Below are 17,388 nucleotides of genomic sequence, written 5' to 3' on the forward strand. Positions count from 1 at the left end.
CCTCTCTCATGAGCAGTGCAACATGGCTGCTTTTGAAACTGCAAGAATGCTGTGGTCGGCCCAGAGAAAGCCTTCTTTCTTTTCAACTGTCAGATCTCTTAAGTAACTCTTAAGTAGCTTGAATTTCTACTGAGCTTGACACAACATGACCACATCCTCTACATTCCCCAAGATGACTGAAGAGTCCAGGTATCGTTATGTCCAAAGGGCAAGTCATCAAGACCTTTGACTGCTGCCCACACACTGAGAGGCTGCCTCAGTGCGAGCTCATTACTCATTCAGACAAGCCTAAACAAGTACAATCAGAGAAGAGCAACCTGGTCCCCCATGAGGCATTATGTGTGTGCCAACTTGTGTGATGATTGGGTGAATATTTTAGGCCGCAGATGGTTCAGAAATTACTGAAATTGCCTTTATCCTTTATAATGGCGTGACCTTTCAATTGACCCATGTGACCTCAAATGATCTCTGATCATCACCAAACTTTTTTGCGGTATCGGGCACGGGGGCTTGACCCACGTACCAAATTTGGTGACAGTCGGTTCATAAATGGTGGAATTATCATGGGTGGGCAGACACACACAGACACACACCGACACACACACACACACACACACCTCGACACACACCGACACACACAGACACAGGGTGAATACAAAACCTGGTTAACCCTTCGGGGACCAGGTAAAACAAAGGTCTATATCTGCCTCTCATGGTTGCTTCTGTGGGTGGGCTGAGGCTCTAGCACGTGGCCCTGGCTGTGCCAAACGTGATGTCGATGTGTTGTTTTTTTTCTTGTCCACAGAACACACAACTGCTCTTGTTCTGACTCATCACCTCGGTCTGGTTTGTCATGGTGAAGTTTACCATGAGGCAGTCAGTATCACAGTGTAAAATGAACTAAATCTAAAATAATGACATACAGAAAAGCACAATAATATGTCTTTGTTTGAAATATCAGCAAAAGCAGTGGAGCTCAAAAGTGACCGCTCGCTCTGGTTCTAGAGGTGAATTTTCCATAAATTTTCCCCATAAAGATTTCAGAGACAACACGGAGGCTAAACGGATACATCTTAGCTAATATCCATAACTGTTTAGTCCAAAAATACTATTTAAAACCTAAGATTCTACAAAATGTTTTAATAACATTGCTGTTTATGAAGTCTCAGAAACTGATCTTTTTTTTTTTTTTTTTTTTCCTAAAATCTAAGCTTAGCTCCATTACTAACACCAGTAACACCAGTAACAGGGAAATTAGACCCGCTGGTGCTGCAGGGAGCTACAACTCATTGCAAGTGTTCCAATTTAAGTTGCACTAGAGTTTCTACCTGGGTTAAGTTGATGCATATCTGTCAAGCACATGCACAACATCATTATAGATGCATGAATATGTGCACCCAATCAGCAGCACTCTATAAATATGTGTCATCCAATCAGAAAGCTCCACTCTCACACATATATATATATATCCTTCCTTTGCCCACATCAACTCAACAAACCCTCTGGTCCGTGACAATGGTGATCTTGAACACTGTCATCATCACTGTGCTCTGGACTCTGTGTAAGTATGAGGAACACTGCAGAACTAACCAGATCTTTACATACACTTGTGTACAACATTTGTTTTGTATTTCAGGTGCATCTGAGCCACATGAAGTCCAGCAGCTTGAAAGTTTCAAAACTGCAAAGCTTGGAGAAGACGTGCTAATGAAATGTTCAACCAGAAGTGTTTGGAGCGGTAGAGCGTGGTACAAACTGAACACCAACAGGAGTCTACAACTGATCACATCCACCATAAAACTTGTTGAGACAAAAGTTGTAAATCGTTATTCAGTTCAAACTTCTCCTGATGAAACCACTTTGACCATACAGAATATGAAAATGGAGGATGTTGGCACGTACTACTGTGGAATACTCCGATCATTTAATATTAGCTTTGGATCAGGCACTGTTCTGAAGTTTGAAGGAGAGTCAAAGCTCATGCAGTCTGTGCTCCAGAGTCCAGCCTATATCAGAGTGCAGCCAGGAGACTCTGTGACTCTCAGCTGTTCATTTAACACCAGCCTCTGCTCTAAAGATCACATCAGTGTCACCTGGATTAAAGGTTCTGCTTCTGAAACGATTTCCTGGAACAATATCAATGAGGTTGTGTGTGACATACACTCAAACACTGAAGAAACTTCATGTGTTCATAACATGAGATTGGCCAACATCACATCTACAGCAGATGGGATCTACCTCTGTGTGGTGACTGTCTGTGGACACATGCAGACGGGGACAGGGACCAGGATGCATGTGCACGGTAAGAAAATATGTATTTCATAAAGAACAAATATTCTGCATTCTTGGCTTTATTTCCATTTTAAACACACTTTTGGTCACCTTTGGTCATTTTTTTTTTTAATAATTTGTAAAATTCATTTGGAATTTGTACTTTTGTTTCATTAACGCTTGTTTCATTAATCCACTAATCATAGTTATTTTCTTGGAGCAGTCAAAAATGCTTTTAGCATATTACCAGTTCAATTGTGTCAAAATTGTGAGAAAAAAAAATCCAGACTGCAGATTTTATGCCCATAGCCCATCTCTGTAAATTTGATTTACCATTAACTACTCATTTACTACAAAATACTTACTCATTAACAAGTGTTTAGTAATAATTTACACACATGAACAGGACAAAAAAGGGTCATTATTAATAAAACATAACATAAATGTTTAATTAGGAACTTTTACGAACAGGTTACAAATATTTATTAATCATTTTCTACCTATTTACTCATACTGACATACTTATCTCTCATTCAGTAAATCATTAGTTCATGGTTAATAAACATTAACAAATGATTTACAGGTATGTCTCCTTATAAAGTTTTATTAAAGTACAACCCGTCTTCTTTGATTCTTTCTTCTTGCTTTATTAAAAACGACCTGCACACCATTTTAAACTGGGTGTGGAAGATGTGAACTGTAGCCAAACCCACTTCGTCCTTTCTACTATTTCGATACCGCACTATGAATGTGCTTGCTCCCACGTTTCCCATCGTTTTCTGCCTTTTTATTGCTGTATTGTCGCTCTTGAAAATGCACAATGACAGAGAATCAACTGTGTGTTAGAGTGTGGAACAGTTCCTCCATGAATGTTCCTCATTGGACCAAAGTAAATGCCCCAGTCAATAACTTCTTTTTTAGTTCTTACCCAACAAATGAAAATGAATAAAATGCATAAATACAAATCAGGGGCAGGATTTTAGAGCTAATAGGCTAATTAAGGTTTAATTATTATTATTAGGGCTGGGCAAAAATAAAAAATCTTAATCGCATTAATTGCATGAGTTCCTGTGATTAATCGCATGTTATACGCAAAACCAAATAATGAATTCAAAATCACACTTTTATTGGAAATGTAAACAAAAGTGTCACATCTGTTGTGCAAACAGCATTTCTTCATACAGGAGCAGGGCACTAGTCTGTAAAGTCCACGTTCATACTTCTTTCTTTGGAGAATCTGACTCCAAAAAAAAAGAACCAATTTCAGTGCAGTTTGCCAAATCCTAGAATTTCTGAACAAAGCAAGTTGCTAAAGCAGACAGGGTTGTTATTATTAAGAACGCGATCACCGTCACCGGTTTCTCGCGGAGGACGATGAAGTGCGATCGACCAATTGGTGGTACTGTGCATGTGAGGAGCGACGTGGTCAACTGAAGCCTCGCTCCTCTTGTTTCACTGAATGATTTGCATCAGCAGAGTCTGTTGGTTTAGTTGATATTTCAGAGTCGTGAAACTCCAGTGATGAGACACTTCAGTGTTGTAGTGTTACAGATGACTTTGTCTGTGTCGACTGCACCGTCTGAAGAACTTTAAAATGAAAATGGCCATGTAAAAGTTCCTCACCCTTCTCTATGTTTGTTTGTCCCACTTTCTTTCTCTCTGTTTTCTGTGACGCTGCAGCAGGAACATTCTAGACTCGCTCACAATGGACTTTTTCAAAATAAAAGACAGTGAGCAACAGGCGTTTACAATTTAAAAATGAATAATAAAAACTGTGTTAAGGGGAGAAAAATAATTTTCTGTGATAAATAATTAATGTGTTAACACATAATTAAAATTTATGTTAGTTATTACAACGTAGTTATAAAGTGTAACTTCTTGTTTTGTGTTTGTAGGCAGTGATGTCTCTGAGTTTGGCCTTCGCTCGACTGTCATCATCTTGACTGTGCTGAACGTTGTTTTCTGTGTGACTGTGGTCGTCCTGGTGTGGCTGGTTTACAGCTACAGGAAGAATCAACATACAGGTACTGACCACATTTACATCACAAACACAAGAGAATGTTGTTTATGTTACATCAGCTGTATTTAAATGCACACAAAAACATCAAATCATTCTGTGCTTTCTGCTGATTTCGGGATCAGATTATAGTTCCATATGAGTAATCTGATGTCTGACTGTTGCATTAGTCCTCAAAATGGTTTATTATTAAAATGGTTTATTTTTAATAATATGGTCCTTCTGGTTACTGGGCTCAAATTTTAAGATGTACATGTCGTTTAAATCATTTAAAAGATGCAGAAATCTGAAATAGCCCGTTCACACCTGTGCCAATAGACAAAAAATTACAAAGAAAATGTTAAAGACTGAAAGAGTTATTTTAAATTGCACTGGATTTTGTCTTCAAATAAGTCAAGGTCAACTTTATTTAACAGCCTGTGGTGTGAAACGTGGTGTAGAAGATGACTACAGAATGAGAAAAACTACAATCAATAAAAAAACACAACATAACAAATCAAACAGTTACTCTAAAAATCTGCTATTCACAATTTACAAACCCTGGACCTGATTTATTTCCATGTATTTGAGCAAAACGTGTCTTGTTCCATTGCAGATATTTTGTATAAGCAGCTCTAGAGGTCAAAGGTCAACTGCTGGATATTTGCATCTAATTATAAAGTGTTTTATTGTCTGATAATGAGGAAGTGTGTGTTAGCATGCTAGTTGTTCTATCGTTGCTTTGCTCTAGTTATCTGACTTTATCTGACCATGTAATGTACTCACTGTAACATCAAAATCCATTTCCATTCTGTCTGTTCTAGAAGACTCCAGCCCTGGATCCAGTGGTTCGAATGGTGAACAGGTAACTGTGTTCTTTTTCCTTTGATTGTATATTAATGAGCTCTAAGTATGTATTCAGTGAGGGTTTGCATTGTGTTTTGCAGGTTGAAGGAGAGGTTATTTATACAGGGCTGAATGTGTTGTCCTGGTCCGCCTCCCACAGGTCAAACACAGTACTGCCAAGACAGGATGCAGTGGTTTACTCTCAAGTGAGGAACCAACGAGACTGAACTGTAGAACCAAAGACAAGCTGTGTTGGGGAGTAACAGATTACATGTACAGTTAAGTAATCAGAGTACAAATTATGAGTAACTGTATTCAGTTACAATTACTGTTTTAATGAGTGGAAATTGGATTACAGTTACTTTGTTGAAGTAAATGCATTACACGGCGTTATTTTCCTATTTTCACATTTCGGGCTATATCCCTTTTTTTTTTCTCTCTCTCTGTAATTCCACTCATTGCCATAAACTAAATCAGGTCCAAACCAGGTCCAAACCAGGTCTAAACCAGGTCTAAACCAGATCTAAACTAGGTCTAAACCAGGTCTAAAACCAGGTTTAAACTAGGTCTAAACCAAGACTAAACCAGGACTAAAATCAGGTCTAAACTATGTCTAAACCAAGACTAAACCAGGACTAAACCAGGACTAAAACCAGGTCTAAACCAGGTCCAAACCAGGTCTAAACCAGGTCTAAATCCAGGTCTAAACTAAGTCTAAATCCAGGTCTAAACCAAGACTAAACCAGGACTAAACCAGGAGTAAAACCAGGTCTAAACCAGGTCTAAAACTAGGTCTAAACCAAGACTAAACCAGGACTAAACCAGGTCTAAAACAGGATTTAACAGGACTATGCTGCGTGGACGTGTCTCCTCCTATTCTATCAATAATATTTTTAATTTGGTTCAGTAAAATCTGGGCTTTTTATTTTCTTTGAGCAGATAAAACATCTTATGTTACGATATCCTCGTCTTTGCTTCTCTACAGCAAATCAAGTAATCCAAAGTATTCAGATTACATTACTCACTTTAAGTAATTTAATGGATTACGTTACAAACTACATTTTGGGGTATGTAATCTGTAATCCCAACACTGAAGACAAGTTATATATAAAAGGAAATTTAACAGTTTTTAATGATTTTAACATTTTCTTTGCAAAATAATGATGAAATATTGTTGGATAAAAGCTGTAAAAAGCTGTAATTGTGTTCTTTCCTTGGAGCTTTCCTTTCTTAGCTTTGATGTAATAAGTAAAAAAAATATAACTATAAGCATGACATTGTAATTTAAATTTACTGTAACAAAGAATTTATAATTTTGTGCAGTAAAGCAACCACAGCAAGCATGAGAATTATTTACAAATGAATTGCATGAATTGCTCAAACTAAAAGAGTTATTCTCTAGAGCAGGGGTCTCCAAACTTTTGCCTCCAGTCAGCTCCTTTACAAATCAGAAATGCCACAGAGTTTCTAATTGAAGCAGTCGCAAAGACACTGAGTGAATCCAAGAGCCAAGGCAAGACTTAGGCTACGTTCAGACTGCAGTGCTTAATGCTCAATTCCGATTTTTTTGTGAAATCAGATGTTTTTGTGAGGTTGTTCACGTTTCCAATTAAATGTGACTTGTATGTGACTCCAGTGTGAACATTAAACAGCCCGAAAGTGTCCCACATGTGCACTGGAGACACGACGACATCAACCACAGTTGACTACTCTGTGTTTACGGAAGTTGTCCAAACATGGACGCAGCATTGCGCACCTGGAGATTTTAAAGTTCCTCTCGTACCAGAGCCAGAACACGAACAACTTACTTGTTTTAAGGAGGAGATTGAGAAGGAGAAGGACGAGGTTTTTGGTCGTGGTGTTTTGTGGGACAGTCTGTTGAAAGGAACGTGTGGATGTGAAGACGTAGCCAAGAGTGGTGAGTGGTGATGTGCTTCGCTTCAGTGACACGGAGTTCATTAACAATTTTCGCCTACTTCAGCTCAGAATAGTGACGTTTGTGTCTTGTTGATAACGTGTAGGTGGATGAATGCGCTTTGAAGTCACATGTCAAAAGATCAGATATGTATCGGTTTCAGGAGCACATATCAAAGTGTCCTGGGTCGCATTTGAAAAAATCTGATCTGTGTCGTTCAGACTGACATTAAAAGATCAGATACAGGTCACATAGGGGCCAAAAAATCAGATTTGGGTCACTTCAGGCCGCAGTGTGAACGCAGCCTTAGATGTGGAGCAGTTAAATGTCTATGAAACATAAACCATTATCCATTTATCAGTGCACAGTTAGACATCAAAATGATACTTTTACAATGGTAATTCATCAAATTTGACTTATTCAGCACAATACACAGAATTCAGAAATCCATTGGTGAGTTATTTGGAAGGGGGTGAAGAAGCTACTGGAAGCTCCTGACCTACAGGTTGGAGACTTCTGCTCTAGAGAATCTGACACTCACTTTTCTCCATCGAGGTGTTTTTGTTTGTTCCACATATTAGGCCTGTAACGATAACAGATTTTGCTGGATGATTAATTGACTGAGAATTTATTGCGATAAATGATAATATTGACATTTTGAGACCATTTTTAACTATTATAATGACCATGGAATAAAAATGCAAATACACCCTTTCAAAGATCAATAAAGCATACTTTCTAAAGAACATTTAACACAGAAACTGTAAGACAAACAAAAACAATAGACCTAAATAAAACAGACTTGTTAACAGAGGACAAACCTAATGTGTCTGGCTCACAGTAAGGACTTGTTAACAAAAATGCACTTGAATAAACCACTGTTGAACCAAATACAACCAAAACAATAAATAAAATGGATTATTAAGTCTCTGTAACAAAACTGCCCTTAAAAATGATTTCAGTCGTTGACTTACATTGGACACTCTCTCTGTAGCTGCTGCTGTGGCCTTGGCATTTTGGTCATTTAAATGTTCGTATTAACCAGCGACACATGATCCTGTTTCTCTATGATGGAGCCTCTGTTCTGTCTGGTGTCGTGTCAGTGTCTTGTGGGATTTCAGTGGATGCCTGGCTCTCCCGGGGGTGGGGCTAGTTCTGTCACTTTTGGTTTGGGTTTATTGGCTTTTGGGGTTTGAGACATTTCTTCTCGTCGTTTGCGCACTCGCAACATTTGACGCATGTGACTGTTAAGACGTGTCCCTCTCACTCGAGTTCATTCGACGTCGTGATTTGTTTTGGCACTCGGCGATGAACTGTTTTGGTTCTGACAGCGGCGCCTGTGTTGCAGCTTCATGTTAACTGCACTGACAGCAGCGTTTTCTGTACTTAGGCTACGTGCGCATCCACTGTGCTGATAAACACAGAGCACGTTGGTTCAAGCGTCATTACTCTTGTTAAACGAGAGAAGTCAGAGAGAGATAGAAGCTTCTTACATCCAGTCTCTTTGAGAGCGAGACAGCGCGAGGAAAACAAACAAACATGCAAATAGAATTTATCGCGGCCGGAAAAGTTATCAAGTTTGTTAAAAGTTATCGTACGATTAACTGATTTATTGATTATCATTACAGGCCTACCACATAATAGCACAGAACCTTATCTATCTACATGGAGACCAGCAGCTGCGATCAGGTCAAGTGACTCATTATATTCGTATGACTCATAGTAAGAATAGAATTCTGTTATTTAACAAATGTAAGATCTACAGTAGGAATGCACCAATACCAACACTGGCACTGAATGTTGATGCTGATCAGGAAAATGAGCTGCTTCCATCGGTTCCATGATACTGGTTCAGCCAATATCCTGACTGGGCCTTTAATTGGATGTAACAAGACTATTTACTGGCAAATGTTGGCCTAGAAATTTGTATAATATTTAAATTTGTGTTCATTCAAAATAAGTCCTTATTCTAGTATTAACAAAAGATAATATAAGTATCAGTATTGGTATAGAGTATATATATATATGAGATTTTTACGCAGTAGGTTCACTTTAAATTGTTGGTTTGTGAGAAGTTTACCAAAGATATTTCAGGGTGTCTTGTTCTTTTTTTATTTATTTTTTTATCTGTAGGGATGTAACGATATCCAAATCTCTCAGTACGATATTATCACGATATGCATCTCACGATACCATATTCATTGTGATATAATATGCTGATATAAACTTTTTTGCTTTTAAAATACCCTGACAAGATTTTGATGTGAGTTATTACTGTCACAATCCCAAGAATTCAAATAAAAACATATTTCTTCATGTCGTCTGCATTGAAATGAATCATGGGATATGTAGTTCCCGATGTGTATAAGATATTGGTATAGAACCAATTTTTCTGAAAGCTCATAAGAGATTTTTACGTAGTAGGTTCACTTTAAATTGTGGGTTTGGGAGACTTTCACCAAAGATATTTCAGGGTCTCTTGTTCTTTCTTTTTTTTTTTTTTTTAATCTGTACAGATGTAACGATATACCAAATCTCTCAGTACGATACTATCACGATATGCATCTAACGATATGATAGTCATTGCGATATAACATGCTGACATACATTTTTTTGCTTTTAAAATACTCTGACAAGATTTTGGTGTGAATTATTTCCGTCACAATCCTAAGAATTCAAGTAAAAACATATTTCTTCATGTTGTCTGCGCTGAAATGAATCATGGGAAATGTAGTTCCCGATGTTTATAAGCTGTTAGTTCTATAAAACCATGAATTTAAGTAAAGGATTTTGTAATTCAGTATATTGTGACAGCCCACGGTATTATTGTGAGACTTGTGGCGATACGATATCACGATATTTCGGTTATTGTTACATCCCTGTTTGTCTACTCCTGATGCAGTACATGAACAGACACACAGTGACCATCAGCAGCAGCACCCCCATCCTGGCTATGGACAACCACATCAGGACTACGATGTGGACTTTCAGGTCTCCGTCTTCTCCGCTGACCTGTAGAACCGTCCCATTCCCAAACAGGACTTCCCCGCAGGAGGCCACAGCGCAGTAGTACTTGCCCGCGTCCGCCCTGCTCACGCCGGGCTTCTGCAGGTGGTACGTGCAGCTCTGAGCTCCAGACTGGGGGCCCTGCGGTTTACAGCGGGGCCCGTGGGTGTGGAGGAGGCCCAGTCCGGAGCCCTGTTTGAGCCAGTAGACGCTGTGGTCCTCTGCGCACGCTCCCGCCCTCACGGAACAGTTCAGCGTTACAGAAGATCCAGCGACGGCCGAGGCTAATGCAGGCTCCTGGGTCACGTGTTTGGAGATGGGCTCTGTGGGACCTAAAAAACAAAAGAATGAAGAGGATTTAGTTATTCAAAAAGTCTGCTACGTAAGTTTTCTGGAGGAGGGTGCTGTTTGTCTTCTTACATATGACACCGATCTCTATGAAAACAGAAAAGTTACATCTTTCACTTTTGAGTCTAGACCAGGGGTGTCAAACACATGGCCCGGGGGCCGGATCCAGTCCTCCAAGACCTTTAATCTGGCCCTCAGCTGATTTTACTACTAAAATATATGTATTATATTTTCTATTAAAATCTTGTAAATTTTCTGTGGTGTTTATCATAGCAGCGTCTCCAGCGTCTCTGTACGTAGCGTCTGGACTTGTCTCTTTCCAAACGCTCTTAAAGGACGATCATTTTGACTGTTGACCGTGACACCCTCATCAGAAAAATGTCACAAATGAGAAAAGTGGAGCCGAGTGCAGGATTTTCCAAGAAAAACTGACTTATTCCTGTTTGCATACAAGTTCATGTTAAAACTTTGTGTTGAAATTGCATTTTTCTTAAAGTTTCAGGTTGTTCATAATATTATAATATTTTGTAAAAGAAAGAGTTCATCAATTAATAAAGATTTCTGTAATAGATTTGTGTTTCTCTGCACAAATATTTGAACTTATTGTTATTTGGGGGGTTTATATGTCATGAGTTTTCTGATCCAGCCCCTTTGGGATCAAAGTAAGTTGGATACGAACCCCAGACCAAAATGAGTTTGACACTCTTGCTCTATAGCTGTGGTCCTCTGTGGTACTTTACAAGTTATGCCACTCCCACATCTTATTACATTTATATCTGCTGTTATATTGGGAAGCACATTTGCCACTGTGATTGAGTTTCTTGTTTTGTGAAGTGACCTTCCTATTCCTTTTGTGACTATTATAATTAAATAGCTTCTCTGGCTAAATCCCACCTCACATGACTTTATGCTCCACGGAAACATCACAGTATTTTTAAGTTGCTCTTCTGTCTGTTTTCCCTGTAAGACCTCCTGGGGCAGGGAAGGTGTGGCAAGACCAACTTTGGCTTTGCAGAGCTTCACAGAGTGTTCTTTTGATGCCAGTGATATACCCTGTTTTATATAACCTGAATGAAGTGCAGTCCCTGGCCAATTTTTTCATCCAGCATCCATCTTTAAAGTGGACCAGTAGTCTTTAAAGCTGCTGATAACTGTGTTGGCAAACTCACGGCTATTGTCCGACTGCAGAATGTGAGCAACCTCTTTGGCTCTCTTTGTTTTCAGGGGCCTTAGAACAACAGACTTGTCAGATGGTGTTGGTTCACCATCATGAATCTACACTCTTCATCTGAAAGTGATGGGAAGTCACTTGAATCTCCCTGAATTAAAGTCAGAGAATGCCATGGGTTTTACCACAGTCCCCTTCTTGAGTCCTTCCTGCTTCTTTGGGCATGGCTCACAAAGCTGAACGTAAAGTTCAACATCACGCTGAATGAAACTGCAATACTTGAGTGACAGTTCTTTCAGCATCCTGTCCCGCCCACTCCAGCCAAAAGCCAAACACGAGTCATGTATATATTCTAGGGATGGGCATGATTAGTCGATTAATCGATAATTGATCATTAAGAATTTCATCGATTACGTTCATTTTAATCAACAAACCGAATGTAGGTTGCTGTGTGTAGCGTGACCAAACAGGTCTGTACATGTGTCTCTGCACTCAGAAGGAATGAGACACAAAGTCAGTCAGTCTGCAACGTACCGAAGCACAAATACATATTTAACGATGATTTGTACAAGAAATTCCACGCTTTCCGTTGTGTTCGGGACAAGTGTGAGTCCATGTGCACAGTGTATAAAGCAGCACATATGTTTCTGTGTCCAGTGGGAAAAAGTTTTACCAGGTGAGAGTCGCACAATGCCGATGACGAGTCTCCAACTCCCTCCCCCCGTACGGTGTCCTGGTTTTGACAAACGTAAATACGGTCACACTAACCTGTATTCACCTGAGTCATGTCTTTTAATCCGACAGAAATTGACCGCATCAGTGCACAAGAGCTGTAGTTTTATCTTCGCTTAGTTTATACGAATTAACGATGTGGTTTTAAGTTTAGTTTCTGTGAGAGTTGCGCAAAACTGAATTAAACACGTTATAATGTCAAACGGGCTGATGTGGCTCTAGAGTCGTTACGGTTTATATGTCGTAAAGTTGAATTTATTTATGCAGATTAGTAGTGCAGATAGTAATAATAATGATGATCATTTTAATATAAAAACGTTAATGATTCATCGATAATCGATCGTTAATTCTTCCGACGATCGATGAAGAAAATTTCATCGAATGCCCATCACTAATATATACAGTACTTATATATTAAAATAATAAAACATAAACCTCTATGGCATTCATCTCTTCACTGGAAAAATCATCTTGTTTTATTCTCTTTTTCCGTCATGTCATACTGGCTCAGTCATCGATCGTGCCACAGCTCTTTGTTGCTAGAAGATTTTACCTTTTTTTCATTTGTGAGAAAAATGCCATTTTTACTAACATTTTCTCACATCTGATTGAGTTCTTTATAAAACCAGTCTTCCATCCATCAGAATGTCTAGATTCTTGCCCTGACATGAGATTATCATTTAATATTTTACCAAGAAGGACCGGACCGCTGTGGTGAAGCCGGGTCAGAGTATGTAACTTAAACACACATATATATACTCTCCCTCCCTCAGTCAGTTTAGACCTGGACCTGCACATGGAAGGTAACATGCGACAGATTATCAAGCATATTTCTGCCGGTGTATGTACATATTGTAAATACTTTTTCTTTGTTGTTTCACTGTTCTGTATATAGCGCGGGAACATTGTCACTAATTAAACCATCAAAACATCCTTCTGACTACACCATCGTCATCAACCCGGAATAGAACCCCGTCACAATCACCTTGAAGCATTGGCTCAAGAGTCGAACAAATGGATAGAACGCTTCAGTGCTTCATGGAGCTTCATCTCACCATCACTGGCTTATAGTCCAGAATTTACGGTATGTACTGTACTGTTACTTGAGTAAATGTAACTGGATTCTATAGCCACCTATCCTCACCACAAACCAACAAAACTAAAAAAAAGAATCATTCACTTCGAGACTTACCTTGGACATTGAGAAAAATCCCTTGTCCAAACTCCACGATGTTGTTGTGGGAGCTGCCGCAGAAGTACAGAGCCATGTCTTCAGGCTGGACGTTGGAGATGTGGAGATGGTTCTGTCCCTCCTGCCTCTGCACGGCGAATCGCGGGTGCTTCTCCAGCCACACCAGCATCTTGGACGGGGTGTCGAACTTGTAAATGGTGGACAGGACCACGGGGCGACCTCCCAGCGTCTGCCTGTACCACGAGTAATGGCTGGCCACCTGCGTGTTGTTGTAGTAACACTTCAGAGTCACGCTGGTCCCAACCCTCGCCGAAGCAACCCCCATGTCTTGGATCACGGACGAGCGGGCTACGGTTGCCAGCTGAAAAACTGAAAAACAGAAATTGTAGCTTTTGTTTAGATGTCAAATTTCAACATAATTACAAGATTTTACAAAAAATTTCAAAGATGTGTTGTGTAACTTTTCTGGTGGAGGGTCCGTCAAATGTTTTTCTCCATGGACATGTTCTTGCTTTGTCTGGAATGTTTCACAGTGTGGCATTAAACCTTTCTGTCTTCATGGAGACCAAAACAGACAGTGTTGGGGAGTAACAGATTACATGTACCGGCGTTACGTAATCAGAGTACAAATTATGAGTAACTGTATTCAGTTGCAGTTACTGTTTGAATGATTGGTAATTGGATTACAGTTACTTTGTGTTTATTCTGTTTTCACATTTTGAGCTAAATCAGGTCTCAACCAGAGCTAAACTAGGACTAAAACCAGGACTAAACCAGATCTAAACCAGGACTAAACCAGGACTAAACTAGGACTAAAGCCAGGACTAAACCAGATCTAAACCAGGTCTAAACTAGGACTAAAACCAGGACTAAACCAGGACTAAACTAGGACTTAAACCAGGACTAAATCAGGTCTAAACTAGATCTAAACCAGGACTAAACTAGGACTAAAACCAGGACTAAACCAGATCTAAACCAGGACTAAACCAGGACTAAACTAGGACTAAAGCCAGGACTAAATCAGATCTAAACCAGGTCTAAACTAGGACTAAAACCAGGACTAAACCAGGACTAAACCAGGACTAAACTAGGACTTAAACCAGGACTAAATCAGGTCTAAACTAGATCTAAACCAGGACTAAACTAGGACTAAAACCAGGACTAAACAAGATCTAAACCAGGACTAAACTAGGACTAAAACCAGGACTAAACCAGATCTAAACCAGGACTAAACTAGGACTTAAACCAGGACTAAATCAGGTCTAAACTAGATCTAAACCAGGACTAAACTAGGACTAAACCAGGACTAAACCAGATCTAAACCAGGACTAAACCAGGACTAAACTAGGACTAAAGCCAGGACTAAACCAGGACTAAACTAGGACTAAAACCAGGACTAAATCAGGTCTAAACAAGATCTAAACCAGGACTAAACCAGGACTAAAACCAGGACTAAACCAGGACTAAACTAGAACTAAAACCTAGACTAAACCAGGACTAAAACCAGGACTAAACCAGGTCTAAACCAGATCTAAACCAGGACAAAACTAGGACTAAAACCAGGACTAAACCAGATCTAAACCAGGTCTAAACCAGGACTAAAACCAAGACTAAAACCAGGACTAAACCAGGACTAAAACCAAGACTAAAACCAGGACTAAACCAGATCTAAACCAGGTCTAAACCAGGACTAAAACCAGGACTAAACCAGGACTAAACTAGGACTAAACCAGGTCTAAACATTATGACACTTAACAGTAGCTGGACATAATTTCAGGCAGCAGTGATCTCATATAAAATCATTTGTTTATCAATAATATTTTTAATATGTTTAAGGGAAGACTGATCTTTTTATTGTCTTTCAGCAGACAAAACTAAACTTCTTATGTTCAGATCCTGATCTTTGTTTCTCTACAGTAAAACCTGTTCATGGAGACTTGGGCTCAACAGACAATTTGAAGAAAACAAACAAGAATTTTCAGGATGTGGTTGGTACATTCATGTAGTTTTAAAAAGTATGACAATATCAAGTAATCCAAAGTATTCAGATTACATTACTCAGTTTAAGTAATTTAATGGATTACGTTACAAACTACATTTTGGGGTATGTAATCTGTAATCTGTAGGGGAATACATTTTAAAAGTAACCTTCCACTGAAACACTGAAAACACATCATGTTACAACTCAGATCTGTGGAGAGGCGACCTCACTCACAGTCAGACTGTTTGTTTTTCTAGGTATTTTTAAGACAGAAACCCAACTGTAATTGAATAAATGTAAAGCAGAGCTGTTTAATGTCACACTGTGGAACATTCCAGGCAGAGCAATAACGTCTCCAAGGACCCCCAACTAAAAAGTTACACAGTGCACCTTTCAGGCAAGATACTTCAACTTTTTTTGTTAGTTTTTTGCTCAGTTTGGTCTCTTTGCATACAAGCGTTCACGTGGAAACAACAAAATTGCACACTCTGCACTGAAAGATGTTTTTAAGACCTTTGCATTTTCCCCCACAGGGACAGAAGGATCAGACTAGGTAGAGGTGTTCCATTTTAGAACTCACCTGTACTTCTTGTATTTTTGTAATTTTTTTGGCAAATTTGTTTGCACAAACTGACATTAACCTGATGTAAATCTATGATCAAACATACCACAGTTACTATCCCACCAAATGAAAAACATGTTAAACTGTTATATAAAATTAAATGTGAAATTTTATTATCAAAGTTTCATTTTCCAGAAAAAAAAAAGTAATCCTTGTGTGTAAATATTTCTTAGGGTTATTTTCCCTGCTGATGACATAGGTAGAGGTATTCCATTTTAGAACTCTGCACTACTTCCTGTATTCTTTAATTTTTTAGACAAATTTGTTTCCGCAAACTGACATCTGATGTAAAACTACGATAAAAACTGAACATAAGTCTGGTACTACCATACTCCCAACCCTAACAAAGTAATAATTACAAAAACATATGAACTTAAACATGAAATTTTAGTATCAAAGTTTAATCTACCAGAAAAAATGTAATCCTTGTACGTAAATAGTTTTTTGATTTTGGATTGAATTTTCTGTGTTCTTCCTGTACTTTTGTCATTTTTTCCACAAACTGACACTTAGCTGATGTAAAATTATGGCAAAAAGTTGTAAGTAATAATTATAAAAACATGAAAACCTGTCATATGAAATGAAATGTGAAATTTTGGTGAAACTTACCGATGGCGTACAGGAGCGGACGCATGTTGGCGGAGCGAGGTCGGAGGAGCATTTAGAGTATTTGTGCTGACAGCTGCCAAAAAAAGAAGAGCATGAGCAGTTTTTAAAGGGGTCAAGTAAAACCTGACACATTTTAGCAAGAAATAAACACAGAAGTAGGAAATGTCACACCACAAATATGCACAACCATTATTTAGTAACTGTGCAATCGAATCGTCCAAAACTACCAATAGTTACAAAACAAATACATGAAAAAAGAACTCAGGATTTTTGAAATAGATATAATTCACATTCACATAAAAAATTATAATCATTTAAAAATCATAATCATAATTTTAAAAAGCATACAAAAAGCAGGAACCCATTTTCTGAGAGTTTAATTCTTCATTTAACAAAATAAATGTTGTAATGTATTTTTATTAATCATAACTATTGTGTAATTTAGGGAGCACTCACACTAGGAATTTAGAACTGTGTCCAAGCACGGATCGCCCTTAAAGCGCGGTGTGTTTGTCCAGTTTGAGCACAATCGAAACGTGCTCAGGTGAGAGATGAGACTTTGGATTGGAGGACGTGGACCAAAACATGGCATGGTTGCTCATGTACATGTACATGCACATGCACGACTTTACTATACAAGTGTGTGTGTGCTCATGTTATTCTTACGAGGGAAACAGTGAATAAAATCTGCTCCAAAACACT

At 38.7% G+C, this 17,388-nt stretch overlaps 2 protein-coding genes across 2 annotated transcripts; one reads left to right on the forward strand and one right to left on the reverse strand.

The window, feature by feature from the left end:
- Window positions 1-1,508: 1,508 nt before the first annotated feature.
- Window positions 1,509-4,214, forward strand: LOC129409714 (uncharacterized). The gene is made up of 3 exons (XM_055156231.1): window positions 1,509-1,561; window positions 1,637-2,295; window positions 4,167-4,214. The coding sequence occupies exons 1-3, from the start codon at window positions 1,516-1,518 to the stop codon at window positions 4,212-4,214; spliced, it is 753 nt and encodes a 250-aa protein (XP_055012206.1). The 5' UTR covers window positions 1,509-1,515.
- A 5,685-nt stretch (window positions 4,215-9,899) lies between these two features.
- LOC110174940 (uncharacterized) lies at window positions 9,900-16,716 on the reverse strand. Its single transcript, XM_020941049.2, has 3 exons — window positions 16,687-16,716; window positions 13,475-13,843; window positions 9,900-10,366 (listed from the first exon to the last, which is right to left on the reverse strand). The coding sequence occupies exons 1-3, from the start codon at window positions 16,709-16,711 to the stop codon at window positions 9,900-9,902; spliced, it is 861 nt and encodes a 286-aa protein (XP_020796708.1). The 5' UTR covers window positions 16,712-16,716.
- Window positions 16,717-17,388: the final 672 nt, after the last annotated feature.

The sequence above is a fragment of the Boleophthalmus pectinirostris genome, unplaced genomic scaffold (assembly GCF_026225935.1).
Source record: "Boleophthalmus pectinirostris isolate CB_2022bp ecotype Guang Dong unplaced genomic scaffold, ASM2622593v1 HiC_scaffold_20, whole genome shotgun sequence".
NCBI classification, from domain to species: Eukaryota; Metazoa; Chordata; class Actinopteri; order Gobiiformes; family Gobiidae; genus Boleophthalmus; species Boleophthalmus pectinirostris.

Excerpts from the sequence above, each read along its gene's own strand:
- LOC129409714 (XM_055156231.1), top strand. The coding sequence starts at position 1,516 with ATGGTGATCTTGAACACTGTCATCATCACTGTGCTCTGGACTCTGT. Across the intron at positions 1,562-1,636 it reads CACTGTGCTCTGGACTCTGT|GTGCATCTGAGCCACATGAA; the intron begins GTAAGTATGAGG and ends TTTGTATTTCAG. Across the intron at positions 2,296-4,166 it reads GGACAGGGACCAGGATGCAT|GCAGTGATGTCTCTGAGTTT; the intron begins GTGCACGGTAAG and ends TTGTGTTTGTAG.
- LOC110174940 (XM_020941049.2), bottom strand. The coding sequence starts at position 16,711 with ATGCGTCCGCTCCTGTACGCCATCG. Across the intron at positions 13,844-16,686 it reads TCCGCTCCTGTACGCCATCG|TTTTTCAGCTGGCAACCGTA; the intron begins GTAAGTTTCACC and ends TCTGTTTTTCAG. Across the intron at positions 10,367-13,474 it reads GATTTTTCTCAATGTCCAAG|GTCCCACAGAGCCCATCTCC; the intron begins GTAAGTCTCGAA and ends TTTGTTTTTTAG.